Genomic DNA, 13,955 nt, shown 5'->3' with positions numbered 1-13,955 from the left:
TCTCTTATTACACTTTATATGCAACAACACATTTAAGACATAAAAATAACCCCGCAGTTCCCACATCCACTAATAACTTAACCCTAAAAGTCCCCCCCCCCTCTCTGAGTTGCCCCATACCCCTTGCCAGGCAAACACAACTCCCCTTTTCATTTGGGTTGTGATCTTGTTCGCAGCGTCAACTGATTTTGCAGTGACGGTTATTCCCCCTCCACCCAGCCCTCTCCAGAAAACACTTTTTTTTAAAAAACACATATAACAAAGCTCTCTCTCTTTTTTACTCCCTTCCTTCCCTCTTTAGTTCTTTACATATACATTGTTTTTACATCTTTATATATACTTTATCACTGATCTTCATTCTTGTTACATCTCTTCATCCCTTCTCCTGTCCTGTAAACATTCTGCGAATTCTTGCACTTTCTCTGGATCCGAGAACAGTCTGTTTTGCTCCCCAGGTATAAATATTTTAAGCATGGCTGGATGTCTTAATATGAATTTGTAACCTTTTTTCTATCAAGTTGATTTCACTGTATTAAATTCCTTCCTCCTCTTTAAGAGTTCAAAACTTATGTCTGTGTAAAAAAATATTTTTTGACCCTTGTATTCCAATGGTTTATTATCTTCTCTAATTTTATTCCTTGCCCGTTACAGTATATTTTCTCTTGTCATGTATCTCAAAAATTTTACTAAGATGTGTCTTGGTGTTTGATGTGCCTGTGGTTTTGGAGCTAATGCTCTGTGTGCCCTGCATGAGCCCTTCGTCAAGGAATGTTCAAAAAGCCAGGTACACGGAGAAAAAGCTGGAGGAAGAGCACAGGGCAAGAGAAGAAAGGTGAGAATTGATCAGGGGAAGCTCTTTGAATGAAGAGCTGGAGAAAGGGAGAGACAGACAGGGGGAGACAGAGAGAGAGCTAGAGGAAAGGATTAGGCATCAGGCCTGAAACGCTGGTACTATATCTTTACCTCCCATGGACGGTGCATAACCTGCTCAGTTCCTCCAGTATTTTTGTGTTTTTACTACAACCACGGTGTCTGCAGACTTTTGTGTTTCAATACTCTCAGGAAACTACAGGTTAGGATCATTTGACATGAAAGTGGAAATGAGCGATAGTTGTGATGGGTGCTTTCTCTCAGCCAAGGGTGTGGAATCAGTGGCAAAAGGACAATAGGCCCTTTTTTAGAGGGGGAAAAAAGCAAATGTAAAGGCAGAAATTCTCTGTATTTACATTGCTACACTTACCTCCTTAAAACGTCGAAAGCTGGACCTGCTCGAACTTGCTCCAGCTTCCATCCACCTAGGGGGTTACATTTAGAGGTGGATTGAAGTCACTTCACCTCTCCTGTAAAAGAAATGCCGCTGAAAGCAGCTCCAAAGGGGAAGGCTGATGACATCATAATGACACTGTCATTACACGACCCAGGAGCGCGATTTTAAAAAACCGCTATGATTAATAGAGACTATTACGTTGAGCAGGAGATCTGTCTGAATCCTAAGACTGCTTGCACAGATCTCCACTTGTGGTCTTATCTGCTCTTCGGTCCCATTTTCGAGTATAGGCTGCTTTCCCTTCTCAGCACGCAAGTTTGATGTCACGGTGGCGGGCGGGCACCCCTTGCCCTGACTCAGTTCTGTATAAAGGCACTGTGGGATCTGCCTTAGAGGTCATCACCATAAAAGGTAAAATGGCCTTTTTTTTTGTAAAACTTGACCCGGCTATAATATGGTGTTCCACCATTAAAAGGCCTTTCGGACAATGTATTTGGGGCAATGCCAGAATCATGGCAAATAGACTGGTACAATATCAATTACTTTTGAAAATGGATGTTTCTGATGAATCAGCTTCTGAGCAGTTCTTGATAATGGCACTTGTCAGTTAGAAAAGGGAAAATTACATGAACAATACACCATCTTAATATCCATCACTTAAGAGATGATACTAAAATTAATTAGAGAAAATATCTGGTTTACTTACGTAAAAAGTGAAAAATTTCTGTAACATGATAGCTTCATCCTCCATTTGGTCTGCTACTTTTTTCTGCTGATTATTTGTTTTGCACTTCAGCCTTTTCTTTGTAATTCTTATAATGTATTCTGTAATAAGCTGTGCATGGATTTTCCTCAATAAATCCTGTTTTCAAAAATCACAAATACAAATCAAAATTATTCTCTGTTGTATATACTGTTTAAAATAAAAAGAAAATACATTCAAAATGTGGGGTATTTTTGTGCCACTACTCTTGTCTCAAATGAAGCTTTACCATGGTTACCATCTCATTTCAGACTTTTTGTACCAATACCTATGCTTTGGAATTCATTTTTGAGTATTCAGATAATACTGGATTCTGTCCTCATCCAGCTTCCTCACACAATGGCTTCAGCAGGAATAATTGTCAGAGCTCAGTTTGACTGTTGTTCTTTCCCTAAACAAAGATCAATTACGAATTCCAAGACTAAATGGAAGTTTGAGTAGGATTCGGCCACCAGACCTATCGTGCCTGCCCCACCGTTCAATATGATCATGGCAGATCTATGCCGTCCTCTTTTTTTGTCAATTTCCCATAGCTCTCAATTCCTTGATCTTTCAAATATTTATCTATCACCATCTTAATTATACCACCACCCTTTGGGGTAGAGATTCAGGATTTTCTGAGAGAAGGATGCCAGCTGAAACTGGTTAAGACAGCATGGAACTATTCTAGGACAACTTAAGAATTAGTGCCAAATCAAAACAGCTATTTATGTATTGACCTTTTGATAGCACTGCACCATTCTTTTACAGGCTGGGTAGTTGGAGCAGAGGTTGATGATCATATTTTCTGTAGACTTGATATACTTGGTTTTAACGATACTTCATGCCATATATCCATTTCCGTTAGTTGATACATACCTGATACAGAGGTTCCTTCAATTTTTTAAATTTTGTAAGATGTTCTTCCAATATTTCAAGTAAATTGTTTATGGGATTTGAGGACTCGAGCCATTTTAATGTCACCAGCTTTTTACAATGAGGCTGCAGAATAATTAAACAGGCTTAGGTTTTTATAAGTCAAATTATTTCAAAAAAATATCTATTTCTAACAAAATTAAATCTTGAGAAAAACTAAATTATCTTTAAAACAAAATATCTTTGATTTTTACTGAATTTGATGCAGTTTATTTTGCCTTTTTGCAAGCAAAAGCAAATAAAGGGTTCTATGGAATAGGATAGTGTTGACCATGACAAAAATGAATGGTCATGCCTCATGCATCAAAGAATTTTACTTAATGGTTAAAAATATGATAAGGATCTGGCTGCTGCTACAATTCTTCAAAAGATGTTTTGCTAGCTATCTATTTGGCTTGTTTTTACCATACCTTTAATTTACAAAACAAGGTATTGAACAAAATATCTTTTCTCTTCTTTTCCATTTCATTCAAAATTGATAAAACTCTCTCCTTCAGCTCTGCACTTGTGATTTTCTCATTTGTATCAATGTAATTCCTAAAAATAGAACAAAAGAAATGTGTGTATTAACTCAACTCACAAAAGCAATTTATTGATGGCCATTTTGATTTGATCATGTAAAGTGAAGGGCTTGTCAGACTATTCATTCGTTGTATATTTCTTGATTTTCACTGTAGTATTATTTGAATCCCAAAAATTAAAAGAATATCAAGTTTATGACAGCTTCTAGAAGAAAGTGATTGTAATCAAATTTTGAATTTAGACATCCAAAATTCTCCCTAACTAGAATGTTAGCAAGAAGTTGGTACTTGTCAGATCTCAAGATAGCTTCTGCAAATTCAGTGGTGAAATTTGAGCCAGCAACATTACTGCTATTGGCCCATTGACAAGATTGACGTAGATTGGGGAAAGTGAAGAACTTGGCACCAAACACATGTAGTCTAGCAATGGCCCTCATGGCACTGTGAAACTGGAGTACTCCTGCACCATGGGAAAATGGGTAAAAATAAGACATTACTTTTTAGCTGAGGGTCCTTGGAATATTAGGTTTAGCCCAGTAAAACTAAGGATTCTCTTTCCACTCTCACTACAATAATGAATTAAATTAAAATAGGTTTCTACTTTATTTCAGCTTTACCTCTTGATTGTGGTCACAGATAGTTTTATTTGACCAGTATTTTATTAGTTAACACGTCAATCAATGAACAAAAGATTTAAGGACATGTCTTTAATGGGATGACATCATGTTAAACTGTTTAATAAACTTACCTGATAACTTCACAACAGTTGGTGATTAAAATTATAATGGAAATGTAATTTGTTTGGTTGAAATTGGATCTTTCAAAATTCTCTGCCGACTGCTGGAAGCTGAAAAATATATTACATTTTATTTCTTATTATGTGCATCACAAAAAAAATTACTAAAATAGAAATGCATTTGTGTTACCTCAAGTTCTCAATTGCATATTTTTTTGGGGGGGAGCAAAGGGATTTTTAATATCTTAGGTTGAAACCCAGTATCAAGACTGAGAGTGGAGAGGGGAAAAATACCCCTATAAAAGGAACTGTGAGATGAGAGCCAGTCGATGATTGATGAAGTGAAGAGAGATGAGGGATAACAAGCAGATTGAGACTGGGAAAGTGGTTGAAAAGCAGGACCCACACAAAACTCAAAACGGTCAACCAGTTTACCTATCTCGGCTGCACCATTTCATCAGATGCAAGGATCGACAACGAGATAGACAACAGACTCGCCAAGGCAAATAGCGCCTTTGGAAGACTACACAAAAGAGTCTGGAAAAACAACCAACTGAAAAACCTCACAAAGATAAGCGTATACAGAGCCGTTGTCATACCCACACTCCTGTTCGGCTCCGAATCATGGGTCCTCTACCGGCATCACCTACGGCTCCTAGAACGCTTCCACCAGCGTTGTCTCCGCTCCATCCTCAACATTCATTGGAGCGCTTTCATCCCTAACGTTGAAGTACTCGAGATGGCAGAGGTCGACAGCATCGAGTCCACGCTGCTGAAGATCCAGCTGTGCTGGGTGGGTCACGTCTCCAGAATGGAGGACCATCGCCTTCCCAAGATCGTGTTATATGGCGAGCTCTCCACTGGCCACCGTAACAGAGGTGCACCAAAGAAAAGGTACAAGGACTGCCTAAAGAAATCTCTTGGTGCCTGCCACATTGACCACCGCCAGTGGGCTGATAGCGCCTCAAACCGTGCATCTTGGCGCCTCACAGTTTGGCGGGCAGCAACCTCCTTTGAAGAAGACCGCAGAGCCCACCTCACTGACAAAAGGCAAAGGAGGAAAAACCCAACACCCAACCAACCAATTTTCCCCTGCAACCGCTGCAACCGTGTCTGCCTGTCCCGCATCGGACTTGTCAGCCACCAACGAGCCTGCAGCTGACGTGGACATTTTACCCCCTCCATAAATCTTCGTCCGCGAAGCCAAGCCAAAGAAAGAAAGTAGAAACCACAGCAAGAGAATACTGAGAGGGTCTCACAGAAATTATGTTGAAGAGAGGAGAATACTAGATTGGATTTCTCTATTTTTATAATTTTACTTACATACTGAATTGTGATATTAAAATATTAATCTAAAAAGGGGAGGTAACAATAAATTTCCTTTTATTGAGCATCAAGAACAATGGAACTTGATCTTAAAATTAGAGCCATGTACAATTGCAAAATTGAAAGCAATTTTTAATGTAAAAGATGTTGGAAATCAGTAATCCCATCTCAAAATTATGATGAATATGATGTCAATTTGTTTTCCAGTCTGAGACTGTTAGGTTTATTTGGTAAGAATTTCAAGGAAAAGTGGTGGGTAGGGTGGAGATGGAGTTCTGACAAATGGTGATGCTCTACACTTTCACGTGCCTCTTTACTGTGGTGTAAGGTTATTGGGCATGCCTTTGTGGACTCCATTTTGACCTAGCTGAGGAGTGTGCAGCCAGAAGTAATGGAAAGGAGACTACAGCTTTTCATACTCTAAAAATATGCAACATAGTTTAATCCAGATTATAGGGAACCTGCGAGATAATAAACCAATTTAAACTTTAATTTGACTGAACTGCTCAAACCATGCTATTTGTTGTCTTATTCAAATCTGTGATTAAAGCTTTTTATGGAATGCATATTTGTTCTGTGCTGGGCCTTTAAAGGCATTATTTACTTGCACAGAAAAAGAGCTCTGTTCTCTAATTTAATCCAGTTGTGGGGTTTATGAGCAAGTGACGGCTGAAGAAACATTTTCTTAATTTATAAAAGGAAACATATGCAGTTTAGAAAAATAAATGAGCAATGATAGTGTTAACTTTCATATGTAAAATTGTAGCTTTAAGGGAACTTTGCTAAATTATGACACACTTCAAGTTGGTACCTCCCATTATGTTAAATGAGAACCACTGCTGAAATACCCAAAGATTATTGTCAAAACTGTTTAAGGGTTTGTAACTAAATGTGATTAAACTAAAACAAATCTTTGCTGATGCAGGATACAGCAAATGAAAAATAAAACCCTAAATGGATTGGGAACACTCTTAACCGTTCAGAACATTAACACTTCAGTAATCAGATCGATTTCTGAAATGGTAGGTTTGTTTTAAGTGGAGAGATGATGCAGATTGGGCTTGTACTGTTTTATAAAGACTGAGAAGTGATCACTTTGAAACATATGGAGTTCTTAAGGAACTGACAGCAGAGATGTGGTGATATTTCCCTTTGCTGGGGTGTCTAGTACCAAGAGCTACAGTCTCAAAATGAGAGTTTGGCCACACAGCACAAATATTCCCAAAGATTTCTTCAGAATGGTGAATATTTGAAATTGTGGGATGGAAGATTAGGATCCTCTTGGGTCTCCTCCAGGTTAGATATGGAAAAATTGCTTCTTCCTTCTGACTGCAGCTCCAAGGCTCTGCCTGTCCCCAGGTGATTCTGGAGATGGAACATGCAATACCCACTGGTCCATCTGATCAGAGGGCACTGACAACACTGCACATATTGTGATCAAAATATAACATTGTTATTTAAGATGGCAGATTTCAGTGTTGGCCTTGGTATTTTTTCTTCAAAAAGTGAGAAGATTAGTTATTACCAAGAATGCTATAGTTCTGTACTAATCTGAAAAGACTTACAATCTTAATGCTGACTCAAAATCAGGAAAGGTAAAATGTGTATTTTTTTAAATTTATTCATAAAAATGTAGTTTTATTAAAGGCTTGAAGTTATGATTAAACATATGAAAAGAATGAATGATATTATCTATATCTTTCAAATCTGCTGTACCGTTCCAAGAAGGAAGTTGTTTCCTCTAGCATGATGTCTTGTGCTCTAATAGCCATATCACAAGTAAGAGTTCTGGTGTCTTTGATTGACCCTTCAATTATCTGAGAGATAAAACAAAAAAAATATTCAATTATAAGTGGGAGAAGAATAGCAATTGCCTTACTATTTGTAGTCAGTGGATTAACATGTTAAAATTATCACAGCATGAAAACATAATAGTCATTACTTGTTTTAAATAGTAAGGGCGGTACAGATTGGGAGTAGACAAACAGCAAAGAAATTGTTAAATTTCTACAGAATACTACTTGGAAATTAATGTCTACCATCTGCATTTTTTAAAACTATGATTATAAAATTATATAACTGAACTTTTACAACAGATTTTCAAAATGAGTAGACTAAAATTCTTTGCTTTCACACTTGGAATAAGGTTGAATGCTGTCAATTAATTTTATTGCTGTATTTTTATTGGAATTTTTTTTGATAAGTATGACATTATGATTTAAATTTTGAATCATTGTTATAGTTATACTACACAAAAAGGACCATTTGGTCCACAAAATCCTTGCCTGAAAAAGGCAGTTTTGTACCAACTGGACCAGCTCAAGCTACGAAGAACCAATTGTCCTCATTGATGACATTTGTCTTGCTACCCTGGGCAACACAATAACATCCTCAGCTTCTCTAGATGTAGAGATTAAGTCAAGAACCAGAAGGCCTGTTTTGCCTTTGATCAGCTGAAATATCAGGTTAGGTCATAGAACATCAGGTTGGCCACCAAGTGCAAGGTGTATAGGGCTGTTGTCGTATCAGCCTTGCTATGTGGACGTGACACGTGGTGCCCATATCAGAGTCACTTATGTCAACTCGACCAATTGCAGAAGCATCACCAATATTCTCTGATGAAAATCACCTGGCAAGATACAGTCTCCAATATCAAGGTCCTTTCTTGAGTCAGAATGCCACCAGTTTCAACCTTGGTGCTGTGCAGGACATGTTGTCAGAATGACTGACGGAAGACTGCACAAGGACATCTTGTGCAGCCGACGAGCCAGTGGTATCTGAAAATGAGGAGGCCAGGGACTATGGTGCAAGGATGTTCTGCACAGGAACCTCAAGAAAGCTGACATTGCCCCATCAACATGGGAGGATCTGGCTCAAGATCGCTCGCAGTGGAGGGACACCATCAGAAAAGGTGTGGGCACTGCTGAGAAAAATTTCAAAGAGGCAACAGAGGAAAGGCACAGAAAGTCCCACAACAGAGCTTCTGCCCCTAATGCCCCTCCAGGCCTCATCTGCCAAGTATGTGGCAAGCAAGGATCAGCCTGTAAAGCCACTCCAGGACACACACATCAACCCCCACAAAAGACTGAAAGGAACCATCATTCTATGGGATGGATAGCCAGAAGACGATGACACAAAAGGACCCTTTGGTCCACAAAATTCTTGTCAACCTTTTTTTGCCCATTTGATCTAATCATATTTGTTTGCACTAGATCTGTATCCTTCTATGCCATGCCTATTTAAGAGAATGTTCCTGATTCCACCACCCATAGACCCACCGCCTTTTTTCCCACACCCCCAGGGCCCCAAAATTTGACACTCCTCTGATGAGAAGGAAGCCCAGGCCATTGTCAAGGCAGTCCAGCACTGGAGACATGACCTTGCTGGTAAACTATTTACCTTGCTGACCGATCAACATGCAGAGGTCTTCATGTTTAACAATCAGCAGTGAGGTAAAATCAAAAACAACATGATACTGAGGTGGAGAATCAAACTTTCCACCTACAATTATGATATCTTTTACCGGCCCAGGAAACTCAATGATCCTCCAGATATCCTATCCCATGGAAATTGTGCCAGCACACAAATAGACCGGTTATGAACCCTGCACAACAATCTCTGCACCCTGTGGTCACTAGATTCTTCCACTTTATTAAAGCCTGCAACCTACCTTACTCCATCAGGGAGATCAGGACCATGACCAGAAATTGCCAGGTCTGTGTGTAATGAAAACTGCACTTCTTTCAAACAGACAGAGTGCACCTGATGAAGGCTACCTGCCCCTTTGAACATGAGCACTGATTTCAAGGGGTCCCTCCCCTCCTCTGACCCCAACGTGTTCTTCCTTAGCATCATAGATGAATACTCACTTTTCCCATTCGCCATCCCTGTTGGCAATCTCTTCATCCTGTCCAGATACCCCTGATATATTTATGAGTGACGAGCTGCGTCAGTACCTGCTGGCCAGAGGCATATCCACAAGTAGGACCACCAGCTACGATCCCCAAGGGAATGGGCGGGTGGAAAGGAAGAACACTACCATCTGGAAAGCCATCCTCCTAGTCCTGAGTCTAGAATCCTTCCAGTCTTACGCTGGCAAGAGGTCCTCCCCGATGCGCTCCACTCAAACAGATCATTCCTATGTACTGCCACCAATACCACTCTGGATGAAAGGATGTTTTCCTTCCCCAGGAAGTCCACTTTAGGGACCACGCTGCCATCCTAGTTGATGTTCCCAGGGCCAGTCCTACACTGGAAGGATGTGAGGAGCCATGTCTGACCCACTGGTCAAAAGGGTGCATCTCCTCCATGCCAACCCCAATACGCCTATGTGGTGTACCCTAGTGGATGCGAGGACACTGTCTCCAGGACCTGCACCCTCAGGAGTCCCTGAGACCATTGCCAACCACCCCGCACCACCTTCATCTGCTTCTATCCATGATGCACCTATGTCATGGCATGTTAGTCCTGCCCCAGGTGATGACATGTCAGATCTGGCGCCACACATCCTCCAAGCCAACGGCAACATACAGGTGTCCCAGACTAACCAAGATTCAACACCCCAGCTGGTACTACAACAGTCACAGCAGCAGACCAGTCAACCTGAAAGACTCAACCTGTAAGAACATTTAATTAACTTTACCCTACCAGACACTTTCTAAAAACAAGGGGTGAATGTGTTTAGAAGTGTTAGACACACCCATTGCTGACTCTGCCTGAGGCTCCTCCCATTGACCCTTGAGTAAAGGCAACTGTGCCACAGCCCCTTCTTCAGTCTAGGACAGTCAACCAGCTTGGATGTGCCTCCATTCTGTTGTGAATAAAAGCCTATCAGTTTCTCTACAATGTCTAGTCTTTGAAGTAATTGATGGTGCATCAATCACTGCACATTTGTCCATTCCTTTTGCCACTTTTTCCAGTTGATTCAGGTCCTGTTGCAGCCTTTAGATTCAGTTATTAATGTCACATATACCAAGATATAACTAAACCTTTTTTGTGACATTGAAAGACAATCAAATAGTCTTCATGTTCTGCTACTATTTTGCAAAAAAAAACAAGAAAAGAGAGTTCCTTTTTCACAACCTTTACTGTCCACCCCACCACCAGTTTATTTGTCATCCATGAGCTTAATCCTTCTGCCCACATTTCAGCTTTAATTAATACTAAAAAAAGTGTTAACAGGTTATAAAAATAGATGCTGAGTGGGTGGAATAGTAATGGGAAACAGATTGGATTTCAGCTATGTTGGAACAGGGCAAAGAGAATTTTATACTACTTCCAGTTATACTGCTTGTATGGAAATGGTTTCCTCAGTTCGATAATAAATTGTATTATTTTCCTGTATCTGAGGAACCCAAGCCTACATTTTGTACAGTTCTCGTCACCAAACTGTAGTGAAAGATGTAATTATGCTGAAGAGGGTATCAAATAGATTCACAAGAATATTACCAGGATTGGTGGCTTCAATGTTAAAGATAGGCTGGGTCTAGTGTGGGAGGCTAAAATCACATGGGCATAGATAAGGAAAATAGTCAGTCTTTTTCCCAGGATAGGGGAATCTCGAACTAGGGGTGTAGGTTTAAGACTAGAGGGATACATTTAAAAGAGATCTTTTTCACACAGAGAGTGGTGGGTATATGGAATGACTTGTCAGCAGTTACAAATTGTAGCATTGAATGATCTTCAGATAGGTACATGGATAGGAAACATTTAAAGGAATTTTGGTTGAATGCAAGCAAATGGGATTAGTTTGGGGAGACAACTTGGTTGGCATGGACAGGTTGGACAAAAGATCCTGTCTGTTCTCTAAACCTCTGATTTTCTCTCTTTAAATCTGTGAAACTATTTGAATAATCCTTGGTCCTGCTTGCTTTCCTTTCTTCCCTTCATCAAATTGTTTAGATGGGTGCAACAACAAAACACAAAATGAAAATAATTTTGATGAAGTGCCTGGTGTTTCTTAACTTACAACTTTTTGGTGGAACATTGATAATGAGCATGAAATAGTAAAGTTTTGGTTTTAAAATGGTATGAATTGCTAACAATTGCCAGTATACCATTTCCCATGGAACTTTGGAAGCACATCTTGTGTTGTCTTCTATTCTATGTACCTGGATAATGTCGATGGACAGCTCACTGTGGTAATATCCATTCAACACAATAGGTTCTCCTTCACTTCTCCAAATGACCTCTTCCACCTGAAGACTCTTATCCATGTGCATACTAGCATCTGACTAAAATAAAGAAAGTAAATTAATAAAGAGCAGCATATTACTGTGGAATGAGTAATGTTTACTGATGACCATTTTAAAAACATTACAACAAACAAGTGTGGTGATCCTTTGACCACAAAAGTTCCAACTATTGTAATTTTTATTAGTATATTTTTAAATGCAAGAAAATGGTAAACATTTTACCTGTAAAGCAGAAAAGTATTCACTTTTCAAACGACTGATTGTTTTTTCAGGAAGTAACAGGTTTAATAGTTTCTGACTTTCATCTTCAGATTGTGTGATGATATTCATAAGTCTGAACAAAGAATCAGAAATTTTCAAATAAACTAATTTGATAGGCTTCATTCTCGACTGTGTACACTCCAAAGGAGATATCAAGGTTGATGACCAAAACTAGGTTAAAGAGACAGATATTAAGGGCAGAATAAAGGGGAAAAAAATACTCATAATGAGAGATTAGAAGAGAGCTTGAGGCCTTATTAACTGAAAGCATGACCTGCTAATGACAGAGCAATTGAAGTCTGGAATGTCTGAGAGATCAGGACTAAAAGTAGGAGAATAAGGATAGGCTACAGCAAGAACACATTTTACAACAGTTAAGATTTTTAAATTGAGATGTTGCTTATTAAAATGTAAAACAGCAAGCAGAGATGATGTAGGTTAGTTGTAGGGTGTAAATTAAAATATGGTCAATGGAGTTTTGCTTGATTTTTGGCTCATGGCGAGATTAAATGGAATGCAATCTCGGGGATTAACAGATGTGGTCAAGGAGTTTAGCACCAAATAAGCTGAAAGAAAGTGATGACAAAGAAATGGATAAAAACACAATGCTGGAGAAACTTAGCAGGTCAAACAGTGAACATTATATAGCAAAGAAAAAGATACCCAAGCAACATTTCAGGCTTAGGCACTTCATCAAGGTATGAACAAAATGTAGGCATGTGTCTGAATAAAATGGTGGGGGAGGGAGAGAAAGGATGAGGAGCACAGGCCCACAGGCAAGAGGTAATAGGTGGATAAGGGAGGAAATGTGCACAAGAGAAAATAGGGGAAGTCTCCGTGAATGGAAAGGGAAGGGGGTGTAGAGCTGGAGAAAGAGACAAGGAATAGTGAAGAGAGGGAGAACAGCAGAAATCAGACAGGTCAATGTTAATGCCATCTGGGTGGAAAGTGCTCAGATGGAATATTAGGTGTTGCTCCTCCATTTTACAGGTGCCCTTCGTTTGGCTGTCCACAACATCATGGCTAGACACTTCAGCGCAGGAGATCCTTGTTATTGATGTGAACAAAGTGGAGGTGCTCAGCAAAGTGATCTCTCAGTCTGTGTCCAGTCTCTCCAATTTAGAGAAAGCCACAATGGGAGAACTAGATGCAGTAGATGATTCCTACAGGTTTACAAGTGAAGTGTTGCTTCACTTGGAAGGACTGTTGGGGCCCCAAATTGTGGTGAGGGAGAAAGTGTGGGTGCAAGTGTGGCACTTCCTGCAGTCACAGGGGAAGTTCCCAAGAGGGGAACTAGTGGGAAGAGATAAGTGGACGAGGAAGTCATGGAGGCTGAGAAGATGTGTCTGGTGGTGGGATCATGTTCTAGGTGATGGAAATTGTGGAGGATAATGTGTTGGATGAAAAGATGGGGGAGGAAGGTTAATGGAAATTGGAGTAATAGTCATTGATGCTACCTGGTTGGAAACCGTATGCCAGTGTGATAAGAGACTATTTCAGATGGTTCTTAGGCTATAACTGAATAATTAAGAAGTGAATGCAACCTGTGAAGGATGTTGATGAAGAGTTTTGGGTAAGTATTTTGTGGGAAATCCAGTCAGGTGCTGCAGGAAGTCAAAGAAAACCACAAAAGTCCAATCACTGTAATAATATAATATCCAATATGGGTGTGTTACATTAACAATAAACTCAATATTGTTTTCTTGCATAGTGAAAGGATTGAATTTATCTGATTTATAGCAAATGATTCCTGTGTAGATTTCCTGTGGTTGATGCTAAAACCTTTTTTTTTAAACCAGGAGGAAAATATGGGGACACTGACCATAAGGCTGCAGAGTAGGGCTGAAAGGTGGTACCAGTCAGTTGACCTGGTCATCGAATCCGCAAACACACATGGATTAATGGCCGCCTCCTATGCTGTAATCATATTGAGATTTGATGACCCTTCTTTAATGCACAGGTAAGAAATAAT

The 13,955-nt window shown here is 39.7% G+C and overlaps 2 protein-coding genes across 11 annotated transcripts in view; one reads left to right on the top strand and one right to left on the bottom strand.

Moving 5' to 3' along the window:
• LOC138753461 (endogenous retrovirus group 3 member 1 Env polyprotein-like) overlaps positions 1-13,955 on the top strand; it is a 182,506-nt gene that overhangs the window by 93,112 nt on the left and 75,439 nt on the right. For all 10 annotated transcript variants that reach the window (XM_069916486.1, XM_069916484.1, XM_069916478.1 and 7 more), the window contains one exon: positions 13,783-13,943. The gene's annotated coding sequence lies outside the window, so the exon portion shown is untranslated. The remainder of the gene's footprint in view (positions 1-13,782; positions 13,944-13,955) is intronic.
• LOC138752862 (tumor necrosis factor alpha-induced protein 2-like) overlaps positions 1-13,955 on the bottom strand; it is a 62,539-nt gene that overhangs the window by 30,343 nt on the left and 18,241 nt on the right. Inside the window, exons 7-13 of the mRNA XM_069915480.1 lie at positions 11,945-12,056; positions 11,639-11,761; positions 7,245-7,345; positions 4,215-4,313; positions 3,356-3,482; positions 2,889-3,011; positions 1,974-2,129 (exon numbers count right to left, since the gene is read on the bottom strand). Of these exons, the coding sequence (XP_069771581.1) occupies positions 1,974-2,129; positions 2,889-3,011; positions 3,356-3,482; positions 4,215-4,313; positions 7,245-7,345; positions 11,639-11,761; positions 11,945-12,056 (841 nt within the window). The remainder of the gene's footprint in view (positions 1-1,973; positions 2,130-2,888; positions 3,012-3,355; positions 3,483-4,214; positions 4,314-7,244; positions 7,346-11,638; positions 11,762-11,944; positions 12,057-13,955) is intronic.

The sequence above is a fragment of the Narcine bancroftii genome, chromosome 2 (assembly GCF_036971445.1).
Source record: "Narcine bancroftii isolate sNarBan1 chromosome 2, sNarBan1.hap1, whole genome shotgun sequence".
Taxonomy (NCBI): Eukaryota; Metazoa; Chordata; class Chondrichthyes; order Torpediniformes; family Narcinidae; genus Narcine; species Narcine bancroftii.
The sequence above is the reverse complement of the archived record's forward strand: the minus strand, read 5'-3'. Positions and strand labels throughout refer to the sequence as shown.